Source organism: Meles meles, chromosome 9 (assembly GCF_922984935.1).
Source record: "Meles meles chromosome 9, mMelMel3.1 paternal haplotype, whole genome shotgun sequence".
Classification (NCBI taxonomy): domain Eukaryota; kingdom Metazoa; phylum Chordata; class Mammalia; order Carnivora; family Mustelidae; genus Meles; species Meles meles.
In genome coordinates, this window is record NC_060074.1 from 75,547,174 (window position 1) to 75,567,616 (window position 20,443).

A 20,443-nucleotide genomic window follows, 5' to 3' on the forward strand; every position below is an offset into this window, starting at 1 on the left:
AAGCCATTAAGTTTGGAAGGAGTTCATTAAGTAGATAACCAGAATAAATAGTGATGTATTGATCTTTACACTTAAAAAGAGAATGAAGTGGAAGAAAAAAGGGGGGCTGACTAGAGAAGGTGAAGGGGGGAGGAGTGGAACAGAAGATCATTAATGCCTCAGACACAAAAGAAAGATGGGCTAGGGATTTAGAAGACTTATAGAAAATTTAAAAAAAAATCAAGAGTCACAAATTTTTATCAGGCTACTACTGTGACTTAGGGCTACACTCACAACTTGGCCCGACTTCTTAGGGATTCAGAGGGACAAGAGCAGTAAAGTCTTGCCTCACGCAGATGCTGTGAACAGTAATGAATAAACATGACAAATGAAAATGCTTCAAATAAGAGCTGAAAATGCTAAATATGTAAGGAGCAATCTCTGCACCTACTGAAAATCATTCATCAGATGATTTCAAATTGAAGGTGTCTCGGGAGAAAATAACTTTGAAAACACAAACAGAGTTTTACTTTTTATACTTTTATTGAAAAGGTACATTTAAAAAAATACACAGACGTTTTACCATTTACAGATTGCAGATATAGATGCTCTAAAAGAGTTCACTCTATTTTGTTTTATGATATCTCTTGCCCCTGATATCACAAACATTCCAGTCTTGTTGATACCAGTTTAGAAAGGGGGGCATGGGAGCATGACCTGCAACATATTCGGTGAACAGAAAGACAAATTGTTCAATTATAAATTTTTTTTTATCTTCTGTACATTATTGCATTAGGGAGCCACAAAATTATGTAGCATCATTACAAATGAAAACAGGTTAAAAATGAAGAAGATAATAATGTAGAAATACATGGATTCATTGTCTCCTTGCAGAATATGCACAAGAGGTGCAAAAATGTGCAACCGAGGGAGCTCTTTTTCTCTGGTTGTATACATTTGCTTAGCAACTCAAACTAGTGAGGAAGCTACAAAATAAGTTAAACAAAAGTAGCAAACAGGTAGTAATTATAGCTATGTTATATGGCTTTCTAGTTCTTTTAAATATCACCAAATAAAACATGAAATAAAGAAAATACATTACTTTATCTTTTGTTCTCTTAAAGAGAAAATTGAAAGCTACTTTGCTTCCTAACATTTACACAGCAACTAAAAATGTTGAATTCAGACAGGAGATACAGAACTAGTACTACACAGGATACAACAGTACTTGGGTCTAAAACAGTACACAATCCCTGTCGACAATAGTACACCAGAAAAGGAAACGTTGTGATCCGTTGGTAAGATGGTACCCACAAGTAAGCACTTGTGTTCATCTAGTTTTGTTCCACACTAGAATGTGCCCCGTTGGATTCCAGAGTTATTTACAGACGTGTGAGGAAGACCCTAGTTTTCAAGTCTGTCAGGAAAATATTCCTTATCGTTTCTAAGCCAGATCACACCCATGGAAAAGGAGTCGGCGAATGGTATATAGATACATTGTTTTGTTTTGTTTTCTGACCGATACATTTGCAAGAAACCAATTATCTCAGAGACACAGATCGAGTGGGGGAGGGGCGGGGGTAAAGCCTGGGCTGCTCGGGTCCCTAACGGTGGGAGCGGTCCCTAAAAGCACTCTTGAGCCTAGTGAGCTGCTAGTCTTTGGAGTCGGGGCTGGGGTGGTGCGCCGCCTTTGGTGGCCGGGGCAGGTGGGGGGCCGCAACACCGAACGCTCCCGCCGCCGCACCCCGCGGGCCTTGCTCCGGCCGCGGCCCGGGGCGCCGGCCGTCAGTAGGGAGCGAAGAGGATGGAGGCGGGCGTGGCGCGGATGGGCCCGTGGCCGGGCCGCAGCAGCGCGGGGGGGATGGCTGGCGCCTGGAAGAGCGACGTCGACGGCCGGGGCGGCAGCGACAGCGCCGACGACACCGCCGCCGCCGCCGCCAGGGGCGCGGACAGGAAGGCCGGGGCCAAAGGCTTCATCATGTCTTTCTGGAATGCAAGTTTTGCCTGACGGAGGGAGAGAACCGGGGGCGGGGTGGGAGAGGGTTTTGAATAAACACCGCGGACATCTTTTCGCGACACGCGCGCTCAGAAGTCAGCTTTTAAAAGACCGTGCCTCTCCGAAGTCGAGAATTATTTTCACAGAGCTGGTTCTCAGAGGCTCGTGGCATACCTTTGCTTTGATTTGTTTCCGTTTCAACTCTTTTTCTGGGGGTCTTCGCCCCTGGAAACTAGGACGCGGCAGGGGGCGGGGGGGGGAGCCTTTCTGAGTAGATACTAAAGCTATTTTGTGCCGCTTCTTCTCACAAAGAAAAAGCAAACGTACCCGAGGGTTTCCTGCTTAGATAGTGGAGCTCAATTCAAAATCCTGACTACTCCTAAACCACAGTGCAGCGTAGAGAGAGGTTTTCTGGGCGTGAGGGCGGAGGGGGGCGGGGGATGCCTGACCTCCACCTTCTCTCGGAAGAGCTGCGCTGGGTGAGGTAACGGGTTCGGGACGTTAAGGCCCTGGTAAGCGACTTGAAAACAAAGTCAGTGTGCTCCTGTCGCTCGGGCCACTTAAAGAGTATTCCCTGAAAAATTGCAGCTAACTCAAATGTCTGTCCTTGGGAATCATCGTAAGTGTGCTAGAAACGTTCTCCTTTTAAAGGAATCCCAAGGTGGAATCTTCTGTGAAGTAAGAAATCAATCCCTAATTTCTGTCTTTTGCAATCAGGAGACGCTTTGCACACTGGATTTGTTTAATGCAGGTAACACCTGCTTGCAGCATCAGATGGAGGATTTGCAGACCTCCAGCTGGCCAATCCCGCTTCAACCTCAAATGGAATGCCACACTGGGCTAAATCCAGGGAGATTATGAAATCCATCCATCTGGGTATTTACATGACATCTATTGCTGGCGCCCCTGGGTATTTTCACAAAGAAACTGAAAACAGCACATACTGAGAGCAGGTAGGACAGGCTGAATACCAACATGCCTGCTAGACAGGTTAAGAGACAGTAATATAAACACCTACTTTACTTTCTGGAGAAGTGGGGGTAAAAGGGGAGTGGAGGAGGGAAGAGAGGGAGAGTCTCTAGAAGGGAAGGTATTAAATGGATGAAGTTCTGTTTTAGGAAGGCAAGCCCTCTTCCCAGGTTCAACACATTCCAGGATTCCTCAGGATTACTTGTCTTTGTTCCTGAGCCTTTATTTTTCTTTATATCTTAAAGAAGGTAGTCTTTTGAAAAGGTCCTGGTAAAGAATAAGGTATTAACTCTTAAAGAGGTTCAGTTTCTCTTCTCATTTTATTTATTTTTTCAGCGTAACAGTATTCCAGAGGAGGAGAAAGCAAAGCACGGAACTCATGGCTTTCTCCCCATGATCAGTTTCTCTTCTCTAAAGCAGCTTCCTTCAAGGTGACCTATAGCAAGGATTACTAAGCAGTTCCTTCTAAACTTCTGTCTATGAGGGCTATTGAAATTCAAAACCTTTCAGGGCCAGTTAGTCCCCAGGCCCTCCTAACCCACAATCCTTAAGGTGGACCCACAAAACAGGTAAGCAGGTGAGGTGAACTTACTGCTAAAATGCTTGGGCTCCGCTGGAGTTTGTTGTAAGGGCTGTATTTCGGCTTCAATGGTTTCCCTGCAACTCGATCCTTATGCCTTCGGCTAGAAATGTGCTGAAAAAGGTTGGATGCATTAGCTGAGTCTAAATGTGAGCTTTATTCCATGTAAAATGTATTTCCTAAATAGAGGTAGTGGGTGGCTCCATTCCCAGTTCTATTGGTACGCAGTTCCAAGGCGGTGAGGGTATGACCACCCTGCTCTCAGCATTCAGACTTGCTCCCCACTCAGTTGTAATGCTTCTCTTTCTTTCCTTTCTCTGGAGTACTTACCCTGTTTGGCCCGTTTTTACCATCGTGACTGATGAGTCTGTCTCCCCAAACAGATTTTGGTCTTTGAAAGACGGGCTGAACATCTTGTCTTGCAGAAGTTCCTGCTCAACTGACTACAAACTCCAGGTTGAATGCTGTACTCACCTAGCCCAGATCTGATGTATAATAAAGATGCACAAGTATTTGGTACTAGATTTTTCTTCCATAGCACCTGCACATCATATATTGTATACATCATAGAAAGATGAGTAAATTTATCTGTGAGCATAGTGGGAACCATTATATAGATTAGATACACAAGCCAGTGGTGACCCAAACAACGGTGAATACTAATTCAAGATACATTACCTGCTTGAGTTGAATTTCTGAATTAACATGAACATCACAGATCTCACAATGAAATGTCTTGTTCTGAAGTCCTGAGCCCTTACTGCCATTCTGCATCTTTAACCTTGATCCAGGTCTAGGATAGGACTTAATTGGACCAGCCCCGTTACGAGCTTCAACCATGGTCTTATGTTTAGAACCTAAGGCAGCAAGAGACATATATTAAGTAAATAGCTATTTAAGAACCGAACAGAATATATGTATAGCTCTGTGTTTTCTTATCCTTGAGAAGTTTATCTTCAGGCTGAATTTCTCATTGCTTTAAAAAAAAGTGATTATAAACACTTTATAAGTTTATAAGTGATTATAAACACTTTTTATTTATTATGAACAATCAGGCTGATTATTCAACACATTTTTGTGTAAAAAGGGGGAAAACATGAGTGTATTATGAAGAAAATATGTAAAATATAGAGAAGCATAAAAAATAAAGATTACCCCATATTTTCGCCACTCAGAGATAACCATGATTATCATTTTTTTCAGGTTTTATTTTGTATGTATATTAAAAATATACATATTTTCAAAATTGGGATCGTACTAGTTATATATGCTGAAAATTTCACAGTAAATCATATACTTTTTAAAATAATTACACTTTAGTGACTGAGTAATATATTCTCTCTGTTGGGTTACTATAATGTATTCGACATTACCCTGCTGAGGGACTTTTAAATTGTTTCCCTTTTCTTCTAAGTGTGTTGCAGTGAATGTTGTGCATGGATATTTGTCTTCATCTCTGTCACTTCATCGTCATGAGTTTTGGGAAATATTAGATGCTTTTGAGAAAATCAAGAACAGAGCGAGTTTTATCTCCAATTTGCTTTAAACTTTTGCCTTGCTACTTCCAAAATTATTATATCATACTTTTCTTAAAATTACTCCTTTGAATCAAAAAAGCAGAGAAGATAATGAACAAACCTAACGTTTGAACAACAAAAGATACGGTATTCTGCTGGGAACAGTTGAGTTTTGTTATAAACACTATTTAAATTCAAGTGATAGCTGCTAACCTGTGTTGTGTGCCTCTAGCTGTGACAGGGAGTTCACAGCCACTTTGCATAGTGAACAATACAGTAGTTTTTTGGCTTTTTCTTCTTCTGATTCAGAAACAGTACCAGGAGCTCCATTTGTGCTCTTCGAGGGAGAAGTGGCTGCTCCAGGTGGCAAGGGTGCTGTGCCAGATTTGAGGAGATAGGAGCCCCCTTCGGAGCCTGATGGCTGACTGCAACTGTTGACTTTTAGCTTCCCCTTGTCTTCTAAGAGAGATGCAGAGAGATCATATTGAAGCTTCATATATCGTATCAACACATGGAAAATTGACATAGAGGAATTAAAGATAGAAAATGGATTTCCGTATATAGTTTTAATCTCCAGCACAGATTTTAGTTCATTGAACTTGATTGAAAAAGAACTCCATGCCATCAGTTTCCAATATCACCTCACCCCAAGATTATGATGACTTATGAAAAATGACTTTTTTCCCTCCCACTGGTAGCAGGTAATTTTCCGAGATCCTTGAGTTGTAAATTATGCTCCAGGGAAGTTTTTAATATAGAGGAAAACTAACTTCTTTCCAATACGAGTACATGATATGTTGGTAATGTGAAATGTCATTCATCAATGGTAGTTTCATTTGACTATTCATGCTTTCATTACGACATGAATATAAAGTTAAAATTCAATTTTTATACAAAGTTAGCATTTTAACTCTGAGGTTTTGGGATAGAGGTGACGGAAGAAACATGGTTAATTTTGGTTATGGTTAGTTAAGCTTTTGCTGCTCTTTGAATGGCAAAGCAATGTATTTAAAATACAAGATGCAAAGACTTCATTTATTATATTTATGCCCGCCAGTCTAAATTCTAAGGTGTTTTTTTATTTTGTTTTGTTTTTTGATAATATCTACCCCCAACATGGGTCTCAAACTCACAACCCTGAGATCAAGAGTCACATGCTCTACCAGTTGAATTAGCCAGGTGCCCCTAAAACTTTAAGTTTTAAGTAATGACATTAACCATAAGCACAATATGAGGATTAGCCAAATCATTTATAGACATCTTGGCATTTTGATCATGTAGCTCCTAAATGCTTCTAATTCTCAAGGCCCATGTTGCAAGGTATAAGAAGGCTCAGAGTGACTTTAACAGAATTTCACTCTTCAGGGTCCATTTGCTATTCAAGACAGGTTCTGTTCAGTGGTCCTTTGGGAAAGAAACTGGAGCTTCTTAGGCAACAGCCCAATCCATCACACATTTAAGTTGAGTAGAGCTGATGCTCTCAGAAAATGTCTATTGATGTGTTGATAAACTCTTATTAAGAGGGGAAGGAAATTAAAACTGAAAAAGTATTTGTTAATTGTCATAGCTAATTTAGATCTGTGTACCATGGGCCTGGATCACCAAGAGGGAAAGAGTAGGGGAACAGCAACACAATAGTGTGTGTCTTTTCTGCAGATGGGGCAAAGCCAAAGGTTTGATATGCATCAAAAATAATGGGAGATCATATTTCTACCAGTTTGATTTCAGGATCAACAGTTGATTTCCATTCCTTTTCCTGCACTGGATACATCCAGGTCAAGACTAGCAGGGATTCTATAGATGAATTCCAGATCTGGATGGTGTTTGGAATAAGTAAATGCTCAGGTTCCTTTTTTATCCCTGGGTCTCACAATGTATATTCCTTTTCAGCAAGTTTATTAAAACTTCAGGATGCCATGAAGTATGATGGAAAAGATCTTAGACTTTTACTAAACTGATCTTCGTAGTATGAGAGAAAGAAATAAAATCAGTCTTCCTAAATGGTAACAGTAAGTAAATTAGATTGAAGATTGTTTAAGGCTTGGAATTCTCTCATCTATAAGGATCCTTCAGAGTGATTTTATAGTATTACAGAACTCACAGAGCAGTGAAATAATTCAGTAATCTTAACATTTGCACCTATGGAATTACTTAGTTTTTTGTGATGGAACCCAAGTTATTGCATAGCAAAATCTTTGCTTCAGGCGTTTCATAAGATGTTTCAAATAAATTTCACCTAAAGAATCTGACCTGTTTTAGTCATTTACTCATTCTCTCTCTTGTTCGTATTTATTTTATTGTCTCTTATATTGATCTCCCTCATATCCTCTTATATTTATATAGAATGTTACAATTTACAAAGTACGATCGCTTACATTATCTTATTATCTCTCAAAACAAACTTGTGGAAGAGGTAAGATTGAAAATAATTATTCCCATCTTAAAGATGAGAAAACTCAGGCTCCTCAAAATTGAATAATGTCCTGCAGATTAGTAGGTGGCATAAATGAGCATGATGTTTTCTCTAACTGTTCACTGGGTAATATATTCATCTTCCTGTACAAAGGGTGGACTTCATATGGCATTAACATTATAAAAGGCACACAGTAGTCACTGCAGATGTGGTAAAGCTGTTGCTTTCTTTAGTTTTAAAGCATATTTGCCTTAAATGAAAATATCTAGCCTATTCAATAATCATCTGATTCAGAGAAGATGGACAGAATTATCTTTTTCTCTCTATTCCTGTTTCTTTAAGAAAAATTAAACATTTCCTTTCCATATTTCCTTTTCAAAAGAGGTCATTTATTCATTAACAAATGCATATTAACAAGATGCTAGTAGCTGACAATGTGCTAGACACCGAAGAGAGTAGTGAATAAAGTAGGTATAGACTAAGAAAATAGAAGTATAGCAGGGAAAATGAGATAGTCACTCAGAGATCTCTAATTTATGACAGAAACTGGTAAGAGGCATGGGAGCATGGAGGAGGAAATGATTAATTCTGGTTAGGAAAAAAGAGACATTATTCATAAACGAAGGTATATTTTGGCCAGGTTTTGAAGGTCAGATTTATAGAAGCATAGAAGGAGGTGAGGAGTAGGAAGTGAACGGTTGGAGATGGAAACATGAGGAAATGCTTAGGTGTTAGAAAGCTTGGGGGTTGCTTGTTGAATACCTGCTAGCTCAGCATAGGTGATGGCAACAGGTGTAATGAGAGATATTATTATAAATGTGAGTTGAATCAGAAGGTGGGCAATATCTTAAAACTCGTAGGATGGATAACAAGGGAGGCCATTTTCCTTTAAAAATATTAAGAGATATGGTATGTTTACATAACTTGTGTCTTACTATCCTCTAGATAGGCCAGAGTCGTAATCTCTGTGAAAACAGGGATAAATTTTGACCTTGAAAATGTGTAAATGGTTCCATCATATTCGGGGAATTCTGCCATTGGATTGATACCAGGTAGTCAATAAAGCAGATTCTAAAATCACCAATGCAATAATGTATTTGAATTTTGGAATTCTTTCCAAATGTACAAATTTATAAACTTCAAAGCCGAATTTTTTTTATTTCTCACTTTAATTGTTTTATATTGCTATCAAAATCCATCCTGTTTCATTTATTCTTCAGGATGGATTTTGATAGCAATATAAAACAATTAAAGTGAGAAATAAAAAAAAATTCGGCTTTGAAGTTTATAAATTTGTACATTTGGAAAGAATTCCAAAATTCAAATACATTATTGCATTGGTGATTTTAGAATCTGCTTTATTGACTACCTGGTATCAATCCAATGGCAGAATTCCCCGAATATGATGGAACCATTTACACATTTTCAAGGTCAAAATTTATCAAGATGGGATTGGGAGGGAGACAAACCATAAATGACTCTTAATCTCACAAAACAAACTGGGGGTTGCTGGGGGGAGGTGGGATTGGGAGAGGGGGAGCGGGCTATGGACATTGGGGAGGGGAGGCGAACCATAAGAGACTATGGACTCTGAAAAACAACCTGAGGGTTTTGAAGGGTCAGGGGTGGGAGGTTGGGGGAACAGGTGGTGGGTGATGGGGAGGGCACGTTTTGCATGGAGCACTGGGTGTTGTGCAAAAAGAATGAATATTGTTACGCTGAAAAAATTAATAAAAAGGGAAAAAAAAATTTTCTAACATAAAAAAAAAAAAAAAAAAAAAAAAAAAAAAAAAAATCCATCCTGTTATTTTTGTTTCTTTTGGCATTTTTTAAAAGCCTCCTTATTTTGTGTATTTGAAAGTTTAATGAATGTACTGTTTACTTCTGTTTCTTTTAATAAAGATACATGTCATCTGGAACTTCTGGTTCATGTGAATTCCATTTTCAAGTATTCCCCCACCTAGTGTTAATTAGCAGGTCTTCTGACTGCCTTCATTATTTTCTGATTACTCAAATGCCTTTAGGTTTTATCCTACAAGACTTTGAAGCAAAATTTGCTTAGCTATATCAGAATTGCCCTTTATAACAAATATCTGTAATTTATGCCTCCAAGCAAATTTAATTCTTCAAAGTAGCTGTCCTGGAAGATTCCAAATTGATTTAATTATTTTCCAAAGTTCTAAGCATTTTGAAAACCTCCCATTTTGGAATTGTTTTCATATCTAATCAATAAACCAGGTGAAGGAAATCAGTCTTCAAAACTTATTCGTCACAGCTATTTTTTACTCCAAAACTTTACCCAGTTTAACCCACCTGTTCATCAAACTTAGCACTATATTCCTCAAACGCAGCTTCAGAGGACTAATAAGCTAATACAGAAGATGCAGGGGTTCTGGAAGCAGCTTTCAGAAACTAATCCTATTGGTAACTAGAAGACTGATGTCCATCTATATGTCTTAAATTAAAAAACAATCAAAGTAATATTACAACTATACTGTAGATCTTATATTTTGAAGTAGAACTTTGGAAGCTATAACCAGTTTTTATGATTCCACTTACAAGGTTTACTCTTCAATTTAATGTTACTAAGCTTTTTCTAACCAGGTTTCAATGGTTTAATAACAGATACATATGTTATATAATAAATTTGTGTTCAGTGTAGAAAATAAAGTCAGACAAACATTTTTAAAAAATCACCCATGATTCCATCACCTAAAATAAGCTTTTCCTGTAAAGCACCAGATGGTAAAAATATATTAAGCTTTGTAGGTCATACTGTTTTTGTTGCAACCATTAAGCCTTGCCATTATAGCAGGAAAGCAGCAACCAACATGGCTGTGATCTAATAAAACTTTGTTTACAAAAATAGGCAGCAGGATGCCTATTTATATTTAGCCCACAGGTAGTACTTTGCCAACCTTTGACCTAGATTATTATAATGATAACAGTTACTTCACACTATTTAAACAATAATATATGTGAATAATAAATGTGAATAGACAGAAACAGGTGAATAGATATATGTGAATAAACGGAAACATGAGGACACTAACATTTTTCAATTAGCAATAAATCAACAAAGCTTTTCAGGTCAGTAAATGCAGAGTTGGATCATGATTTATAACAAATGATATTTATTTATATGGGTGTACTATAATTTATTCAACTAATCTTCTTTGATATTTGGGTTATTTCTGGTTTGCACTTTTACCATGTTAAAAAGATACCACAAAACAAACTGGGGGTTGCTGGGGGGAGGTGGGATTGGGAGAGGGGGAGCGGGCTATGGACATTGGGGAGGGGAGGCGAACCATAAGAGACTATGGACTCTGAAAAACAACCTGAGGGTTTTGAAGGGTCAGGGGTGGGAGGTTGGGGGAACAGGTGGTGGGTGATGGGGAGGGCACGTTTTGCATGGAGCACTGGGTGTTGTGCAAAAAGAATGAATACTGTTACGCTGAAAAAATTAAAAAAAAGGGAAAAAAAAAAAAGATACTGAATGGCAGTTTGGTTGCCTAAGAATGAAGGACACAAGCCCACACTGAAAGCAACTGGCATCAAGTATCTCAGCGTCTTAGAATAAGTCCCCAAGGAAACCCCCAGACACAAACGTGTAGCATTTCTATGAGGTAGTAGAACTTATCCTGTTACCAACATCCCATCACGCACTTCCTAGACTATCTAAGGATCAGAGGACTCACTGACATCAAGAGCTTCTGTCCTGATTGGATGCTCCTCAATCTAGCCAAAGTAGTAAAACCAGAAGTACATGTAAGAAAGGACACTGGCATTTCATTTTTCAGTCTGGCAACTTCGGATGTTAGTCATCTGCCCCTCATACCAGGTGAAGTAGGGAAAAGGAAGGTTGGGGACAGATGAGCTGGACCAAAAATGGTCAGAAGTTGAGGGACCTATAATCTCACTTTGGCATATCAAGGTTGAATTAGTTTTCTTTGGGTCAATAGGACATCTTGAAAGGCAGTCAGGCTTAAGCCCTGTTACTAATAACTGACAAGAAGGCTGAGCATCAGGACCCTGGCAGCAAGAGGCAGAGGAGTGGACTTCTCTGGTGGCGTGACCTACAGAAGGATTGGAAGAACCACATGAGAACCTTACACATGGTCCTCCAGAGAGAGGAAGCGTCTGGACACCTATCATGCAGAGGGCATCAGTGATTGTCATTAAGTACAAAAACATTTGTCCTTTCTTCTCTAATTCCTACTCCTATCTGTAACAATTGGAAAGGGCAAGCACTAGGAATTATAGGATGGGGAAGAAGGGAAGAGCAGACAATGCCCCTTCCCATGGTCCAAGCTGAGACAGGAAGAAGGAAGTGTTCAGTTGGATAAGAGCTTTAAGTTTCAATAAGACCAGACTTTCTTATATCTGATGTCTTTGAGGAATGAAAAAGGGATGGTCAACAGAGGAAACAGGCAATCATGTTTACTCCACTGAATTCATAAATCCAGTGAACTGGTTTTATAAATAGCATTGTATATAGACATCTCTGTATACTTGCCTAATAATTTCCTCAGGACCTAAACTCTGAAGGGGAAGTACTGGCACAAAGGGCACGTATGTTTTTGAACTTGTGATGCACATTGCCAAATTGTGCCCCAGAATGGTTACACAATACTCTCAAAGCTTTCTGTCTGTAAGAGTGTGCCAGCTTCTCTGTATCTTTATCAGCCGAATTATCCATTGCTTTTGCCAATCTGACAGATGAAATATAATAAATCATTATTAATTTGATTTGCATTTTCATATCAAAAGGGTTGACTATCTTTTCATAGGATTAATGATGATTTGTGTTTCAAAGTGATTTTTTTTAAAAAAAGTCTTAATTCTGAAAGGGAGCGAACTTTTGAACTAAACGTATTTTTGACAGTTAAAAAAATTTTACCATTAATAAGAAGTAAACTTTACCATAATAACAAGTTTTCTCTTATACACAACTAGTAATGTTGTTTGGAGCATGGTTCTTAGAAGCTGAATTCTGAGCCTCAATACTATTTAGGGAAGTATGCTTTTATGTAAAGCAACGAATTGGCCTAATGAGTGCTCCAGGAAGTTATACCTTACAGTGACAGAAATAGCAATCATAATCCCAAGTCAATGGCTGACATGCATTGAATACTCACTATAGACCAAGCGCTGCATTAAGAACTTCTATTCATTATCTCATTTATTTTTCACATAAACTAATGTGGTTGTTACTGTTACTATCTGTACCATTTAATTTCTTTTTTTACTGAGGTATAACTTATAAACTATAAAGTACATAAAGTTTAATGAATCTATACATATGCATACATTTGTTGAGCAGAAGATATAAGACCTGTAGGAAATACAGGATGCAAGATACTGATACATAAGATATAAAGCTGTAGATGTTTCCACCTTTCTAGAGGGCTCCCCTGAACCTCCAATCAGCTGATACTCCCTCTCCCTCTAAGGTAACCACCATTCTCATCTCTATCAACTTAGATCTTGCCTGTTTTTGAACTTCACAGAAGCCAAGTGTATGGCTTCTTTCACTCAACTTGTCTATGAGATTCATCCATGTTGCTGTACATAGAACTTTGTTTCTAAGAGCTGAAGAGTATTCCATTGTATGACTATGCCACCAGTAATCTATTTTGCTATTGATAAGCATTTGGAATGTTTTCCGTTTTGGGCTATTTTGAATAATGCTACCATAAGCCTATTTATATGTGTTTCTGGTAGACACAGATACTCATTTTTGTTCAATGTATATACATGGGAGTGGCATTGCTGGGCCATTAGCCAATCTGTCTCCTATCTATCTACCATCTATCTCTATCGAGCCTTAGTAGATTCTAGAGACAGTTTTCCAAAATGGTTGTGATCTATATTCCTGCCAGCGATGTGTGAGGATTCCAGCGGTTGTACACCCTCCCCAGCACGTGGTATCAGTACTGTCAGTCCTTTTGTTTTTAGCCGTTCAAGTGAGGTGTGACGGTGTCTCAGTGAGGTTTTCATTTGCATTTCTCTACTGACTGATGGTATTAAATACCTTTGCCTATTTTTATTGGCCAATTAAAGGCCTTCTTTTGTGAAATGCTTGGTCAAATCTTGTGGTGGTGTTGTTTTTTAGCCTGAGAAAAGTGCTCAGGAAACCAAGGCCACAATTTTAACAGAATTGTTCTTTGTGCTTTCTGAGGTCACTGAAATATACTGTTTGTCACTTCTTTATACAATTACATTTTCCTTTTCATACTTAATATTTCATTAAAAAGAATTAGCAACAGAGGCACGCAGTGAAAAGACTGCTGGTCATATTCTTTCTTGCATTCACAAGCACTTGTCCAACATCTCATTATTGTTCCCAAAAAACAAAGCAATGTCCGCATTACTGCTTACCACTTATTAAATCAAGTTAGCTCACTTTCATAAGGAATTCTGAAATCATTCTCCTGTTTTATCTTCCCACTTTCTGAATAATGAAAAATTAATGGGTATCAGTCACAGTGTGTACTTCCTTACGAGTTGTGCACTCTTGTGAGAAGTGAAGCTAAAAAGCCTGTGGTGCTCTGTGTCAGACCAAAACAACAAAAACAAACACAAAAACAAAAACCCCCAAAACCCCAACCCCCTGAAACACTGCAAACCTGTATGTTTGTAGATTGGTGTGCTGTGGAAGACTTCCTCACCATTGGCTTCATTTGTCCCTTCCTTATCTACACATTTGACACAGTAAAAGTGATGGAAACCACCAACTGATGACAGATACTTTAAAGTTTAAAGTGGAATTGCATTCAGACAGTTAATGGATTTGTGTGTGTGTGTCGGGGGGGGGGGTAAGGCAGCAGCACACAATCTGCAAGATGAATAAGCCAATTTGGTACCTTGGTATTCTTTGCAAAACAAAATGTAATAAGAGGTGTATAGATGCTAGAGCATCACTACGTTGGTAGACGCACAAAGAAAGGGGCATTCATTTCTAGTATAACAGGTCTGCACCTGTCTAAAGGAGCAGGAAGAAAAGACCAACATTGCAGATAATGATCAGAAAAAACAGTCAGTTCCCCCCTTTTGTTTATTAAATGTTTTCCTGAAAGGTATGTGCAAAAAGATCTTGGAAAACTTGGTAATAATTTGCACTATTTAAAAGAGTTTTTTTTTTCAAATTTAAATTTTACTTAATTAACATACAGTGCAATATTGGTTTCTGGAGTAGAAACCAGTGATTCATCACTTACAAATAACACCCAGTGCTCATCACAAGTGCCCTCCTTAATCCCCATTACCCAGCTAGTTCATCCCCCAGCCACCTCCCTGTAGCAACCCTCAGTTTGTTTTCTATTGTTAACAGTCTCTTTTGGTTTGTTTCCCTCTTTCCTTTTTTTAAAGAATTTTTTGAAAGCATGGCTCTCATGGCAATGCAATAACCACATATCCTTATTTTAAAATTTTATAATCTTACAGATTAGATTTGCTTAAATTAGAAACATATATAGTGAAAACTTATATAGCTGAAGAACAGGTCAATAAATAAGACAAACAAAGAGGAAAACAGTGATTCTATAAGGGGAATAAACACAGTCAGTCAGCCTCCCCATGGAAAATTTATCCTTCTTCTTAAGTTCCCTACCAATATCACCAACCCCTCATTAGCAAACGTCTGGTGTGTTGTTTCTTACAGAAATGAGGAAGCTGGATGAGTTTGTCCCTGATGTTACCTTTTCTTCCATTGGCCCCTATTTTCTTTACATCTCTGAGGAAAAGGTGTATGCTTCCATCTGTCTATCTTTTACACTTTTTCTCTATTTCCTATAGTTCTGGCTACTTTTTTTTCTACTGGGTTCTTTCTGTTTACAAAATGCTGAAATTTCGGTGTTCCAAAAGTCATCCCCTGACTTGGTTCATTCCTGGAGTCTTCCACCTGTCTTCCCTTTGATGCAGAACTTGAAGTGGCCATGTGAAGTGGGTCGTCTACTTCCTTTCTTCCTGTTTATCCTTACCCTCCTGAAAAACCAATGGTCTCTCTTCAGTCTTCTCTTGTATTGGTCCAAAATTCCTTCTTGAAATGCTTTTCCCTCTAGATGTCCACAGACACTGGCCTTGCCTGGTTCTCCTTCAACGTCTACCACAGTCCCCTTCACCAGCTCCTATTCTTTTGCCTAGTGTTGGCATTCCTCAAGATGGCGCCCTTACCCTCTTTCGGATGTCATATGATCTAATTCACTCTAATAACTTCTACCACATTGACATAGATTCATAAATATGTAGGTGAAATTTCTACCTTCCTCACAGGAAGTTCAAGATCTTTTTCCCCTAAGAGTCTGTGGGACATCTATTTTAGATGTTCCATGGTATTTCAAACTCAACCTGTCTGATACTAAATGAATGATATCCACCGAGGGGTCATACCAAGTAGTCCCCTTATCAATCAATGACATTACTAGTTATACATCAGAACTGTCAGCAATGACTCTTAAATTCTTCCTTCTCTTACCCTCTACGCTTAACGAATGACCTAAGTTTATTGATACTATCTTCTAAATATTTCTTCTATCAGCCTTATTCACTCTTTATCCAGCAGGCATTTCTTTAGCATCGATTATGTGCCACTGCCTTATTTCAGGCCCTCATCCTCTGTGGATTGCCATTAAACTTCTTTGTAGATCTTGCAACTTCAAGTTCCCAAGCTCACTTCCTCCCTCCTCCCCTTGCCTATGTTCTCATAATCCTCTTCATATAATTATATTTTGATCTTGCATTAACTATAATTTTTCCACAGTTACAGTTATTACCAAAATAGAGAGATTCTTGAGTCCTGCAACAATGTCCTAATTCATCTTTGTGCCCAATGTACAGAAAGCTATAGGTGGGCAATTAGTATGTTGAAATAAGGAATGCTCAATTCAATGCAATGCCTTTTAGCCTCACAAGTAAAAGTACCAGAAATTCACTGTTACTGGCTAAATCATAAAGTGAAGTAAATATAGAGAGAACAGACATTTCTGCTGTTGATTACATAAAATACTTATATCATTGTTGTTGAAGATATATATAAGCAGTCAATATTTAATGTCATTTGAGGTTGAAATAATTCTCTTAAGAATGGGTCTCCTTGACATGTACTAGGGCAGAGTCATAACAACAAGTACATTGTGTCAGGTCCAATATTTTGATTTGATAAAATTAACAAATCTATAGATTTTACTATCTTCTTTATTAGGAATCCTACATAAGCTTACACAGAAACAATAAGCCTGTACCTATGCCAGAAAAATCTAAAGCACATGTGAAAACAAAAGAGAATCAAAGTATAGCCCATCCTCTTTGCAAGTAAACTGATACCCTATTCTCATGGCAAGGTTTCAGTCATAGCAACACTGTGGGTCTTATGTTTGTAGCTGAACAACCCATTTTAGCAATGTTATAAGCAGTCATTAACAAATAACGTCTCAGTATATTCATCTGAATTGTCAACAGTTACATGATTGATATATTTATGCAATAATATTCTTTAAGAAATTCTAAGTACTATGATTATGCCATTATTTCATTTCCTCCACCTTTTTAGGTAATAGATGTCCATTACTGAAGGTGACATTTTGCAGGCTTTGTATCTTAGTGATGATACCACTCATGGCCTACTCAGATCCCTAAGGCCCATAACCTTTATACCACATGGCCTGAGACTGACCCAGTACACTTGGAGTCTTCTAGCACCATTTAGGTACTTCCAAGTAGATTTCCTCATTTAGATTTGATCTAACTCCAGATGTCCTCAAGCACTTCCCAGCATAGTGCAGACTGGTTTATCTCACAACACCTACGAAGTTGGTTGACTTGCTTTATTAGTCACAGGACTTCTTTGTTGGAAAATGTCTGATCTCAATGCCTCACTTGGAGGGTGAATAGCTAAACAACCTTTGGAAACAGAAAGCATTCCCTATATGGCTTATGCCATTTTGCAGACTTGGGAAACAAAACAAAGTACTGTCTGTCATATCAATTACAAGCCCAGAGACACCAGTAGCCAAGAAAAGACACAGAAACTAAAGCTAGTTTTAAAAATTCTCAGAGCACTCAAATATTATACACTGGGTCAGCTGTGGCTGGTGGGGTGCTTCCCATGTAAGGCTACAGTACCATGCCTCCAGCTAAAGCCCGGAAACTCTGCCTCTTCAAACACGGTGGATCACTGTGAAGCTTGCTAATTCCTAATTAACTATGTTTATGACTGATTTTCATATCTTGGCCTTTAGACTAATCCTGGAATCGGAAAATTGTCTATAAAATTGACTCTTCATTGAATCAGAATCTATATGACCTTACTTTATTTTTTTTAAGATTTTATTTATTTATTTGACAGAGAGGGGGGGGGCATAAGGGGGCAGGGGGGTGGCAGGGAGAGGGAGAAGGAGAAGCAGGCTCCCTGCTGAGCAGAGCCCACCAGATGCGGGGCTTGATCCCAGGACCCTGGGATCATGACCTGAGCCAAACGCAGACGCTTAACTGACTGAGCCACACAGGCACCCCTCTAGGTCCTTACTTTAAAAAAACAAAAACAAAAGCTTATTTATTTGATGTAACTTAGGACCCATGAAAGTTAGGAGACCAATTTTCTAAGTTCAAAATAGTCCCTATACTATCTTCTGCCAGACTGAGATCCTGAGTTAGGATATCCCGCTCTTGCCTTTTGAAAGCCTGTGTCAGTAGGGGTCTGGCCACTGGGCTGCACCCTGCAGTGATTTTGTGGTCCAATGAAATGACAGTCATTGCCTAGCTCTGCATGACAACTGCCCTGTCGTCCTTCCTGCCACTTTGTTGGGGGAACAGAACCTGCCAGTCCCACACTCAGATAAAACAGTGGCATCTCCAAGTATCTCCCTGTTAAAAGCTGGCAGCCCACACTCTGTATCAATGAGCTGGCACGAATTCTAGTGAACATGTCACTTTTCTAAGGGAGCACAAAAGAGGGCTTGTTTGCTAGAGCTGGAAACTAATGAACAGCTTTCTCCTGTTTTGTGTAGTTTTCCAGCCATTTGACTTGTACAATAGAGAAATCATATTTCAACTTCTTCAGGTTGAAAAATTGCCCCTTTTCCGATTTGTCACTGAGAGATGTGAACAGCTCTTTCTGAGGCAGCTTTATTATGGAAAATAGAATAAGTAACTCATGTCACTCAAATCAAGTCCCTCAGGGAGTAGGTCCAGTAACGATTCAAAAGCCAGGACTAAGAGTAAAAACTAATTTTCGAGATAGAATAAGAAGCAGGTTCTTTTCCTTCTAAAGGAATGGCCCTTTACAGTGGAAACATTGGTTCACAAGGTATAAGGAAAAACATGTGAATTCTGCTCCTCCCACCTTTTCCCTCTCTAGATGCAGAATTTAGGGGTTAGCTTTGAAGTTCCAGGTAAGGCTGATGAGGCAAGGGAAAGGTCAGCCTGAGAGGTATTGAGGACACTGTGTCTTTCTTCATCTTAAAAAATGTATCTTTATTTAATAGAGAAAATTTTTTTAAAAAATTACTTCCTTCAAATGAGCTCATTGCCTCAGGCTGCTCCAGGGAGACGGTTGTAGGCGGCCACTCTTTATGGATTATCGGGATACTGTCTGTCCTAAGGAGACAGCTGACTTTCAGGGGCTGGACTGCCCAAGTGTAAGAAAGCTACCAGTCCTTTTAAAAATACACTGCTAAAAGCCTATCATACTTTTACATTTTGAACCTAGCATTTGTGCCCAAATTCAATCTGCTGCTTTATTACGAAATTGTCAAGGCCAGCTTTCTATTTAAGGCCTACGGGTTGCAGGAGAAAGTCTGTTGACCATAGAGAGCCTCCTTTAAACATTGAAAGTAATGTTAATTCAAGAGACCTGGGCAACCAAAGGAGTTCATCTAGAGGTTCCCATCGTCTAGATCCCTTAGGAATACTGTGACATAGGGCCTTTTAGCTACAAATTTCTTTCCCATTCTGCCCTGAGACATATAATAAACTCATAAAGTCATTGGAAGAGACTAGGCCACAGGAATCCATGGCACCACAGAGGTTAAGAACCTCTGTTTAGGCCCATCACTTCATGCTGCCTTCTTTCTGTTCCTACCCATCATTTCAACCACTTTTTTACCAACACCCTAAATTCCCTTCCTTGTTCCCAAGAGTCCTCTAAGTGCTTCAAGTATTTAAACCAGCCTGTCTTTCACATCTAAGTCCTGTGGCATACTGGTCCTTCTGATGAATTCCTCTTTCCTTTCCGAAACCGGGGCCCCTGTTTTCAAGGCTACCTTCCCATCAGGCAGAGGGAGTTTAAATCCTCTGCCTAGGACTTCCTCTCCCGGACAAGGTCAGCGCCCCTCTCTTTTCATTTAGCTTGTCATTATTTGTTTAACATTTGCTCTTCCAGACTGTACGCTCTCAGGAGGGAATAGCCCAACTCTGCTTGATTCACTATCACATACCCAGGGCCTACCATGATGCAGTGTATTCCGTGGGGCTTAATCCATACATGCAAATACATGCATGAACAAACCATTTTCTAACTTTTGGTCTAGTGTATGACATGCATTTTTCATGTTGCTTTCATTTACTCTAAGGCTGCCTAATATTGTAGTGAGTGTAAGTACTTTATCGAAATAACTTCCCTGATACTGATCATCTTGTTTCTACTTTTCATTAATACAAATACTGTTACAGTAGGCATTTTCAAATGTAACATTTTATTTTTTTACTTTGTATTTAGGATGATATCATTAGTATAAATTATAGGAAGAGGAATTTACTGGTCTAATAGAATGAACATTTTTATGTTTTTTTTTTTTAAGATTTATTTATTTATTAGAGAGAGAGAGAGAGAGTGAGCACAGGCAGACAGAGTAGCAGGCGGAGTCAGAGGGCAAAGCAGGCTCCCTGCCGAGCAAGGAGCCCGATATGGGACTCGATCCCAGGATGCTGGGATCATAACCTGAGCCGAAGGCAGCTGCTTAACCAACTGAGCCACCCAGGCGTCCCCA

General features: G+C 39.0%; 1 protein-coding gene across 12 annotated transcripts in view; it reads right to left on the minus strand.

Moving 5' to 3' along the window:
- Nucleotides 1-515: 515 nt before the first annotated feature.
- The window catches only part of ZNF385B (zinc finger protein 385B), a 398,195-nt gene continuing 378,267 nt past the window's right edge, over nt 516-20,443 (minus strand). For 10 of the 12 annotated variants that reach the window (XM_046019664.1, XM_046019667.1, XM_046019672.1 and 7 more), the window contains 4 exons: nt 5,255-5,500; nt 4,203-4,381; nt 3,537-3,638; nt 516-1,983 (listed from right to left, as the gene is read on the minus strand). In XM_046019664.1, the coding sequence (XP_045875620.1) occupies nt 1,765-1,983; nt 3,537-3,638; nt 4,203-4,381; nt 5,255-5,500 (746 nt within the window). In that variant the 3' untranslated portion in view covers nt 516-1,764. The remainder of the gene's footprint in view (nt 1,984-3,536; nt 3,639-4,202; nt 4,382-5,254; nt 5,501-20,443) is intronic. The other 2 variants (XM_046019665.1, XM_046019668.1) reach the window with 2 other exon arrangements.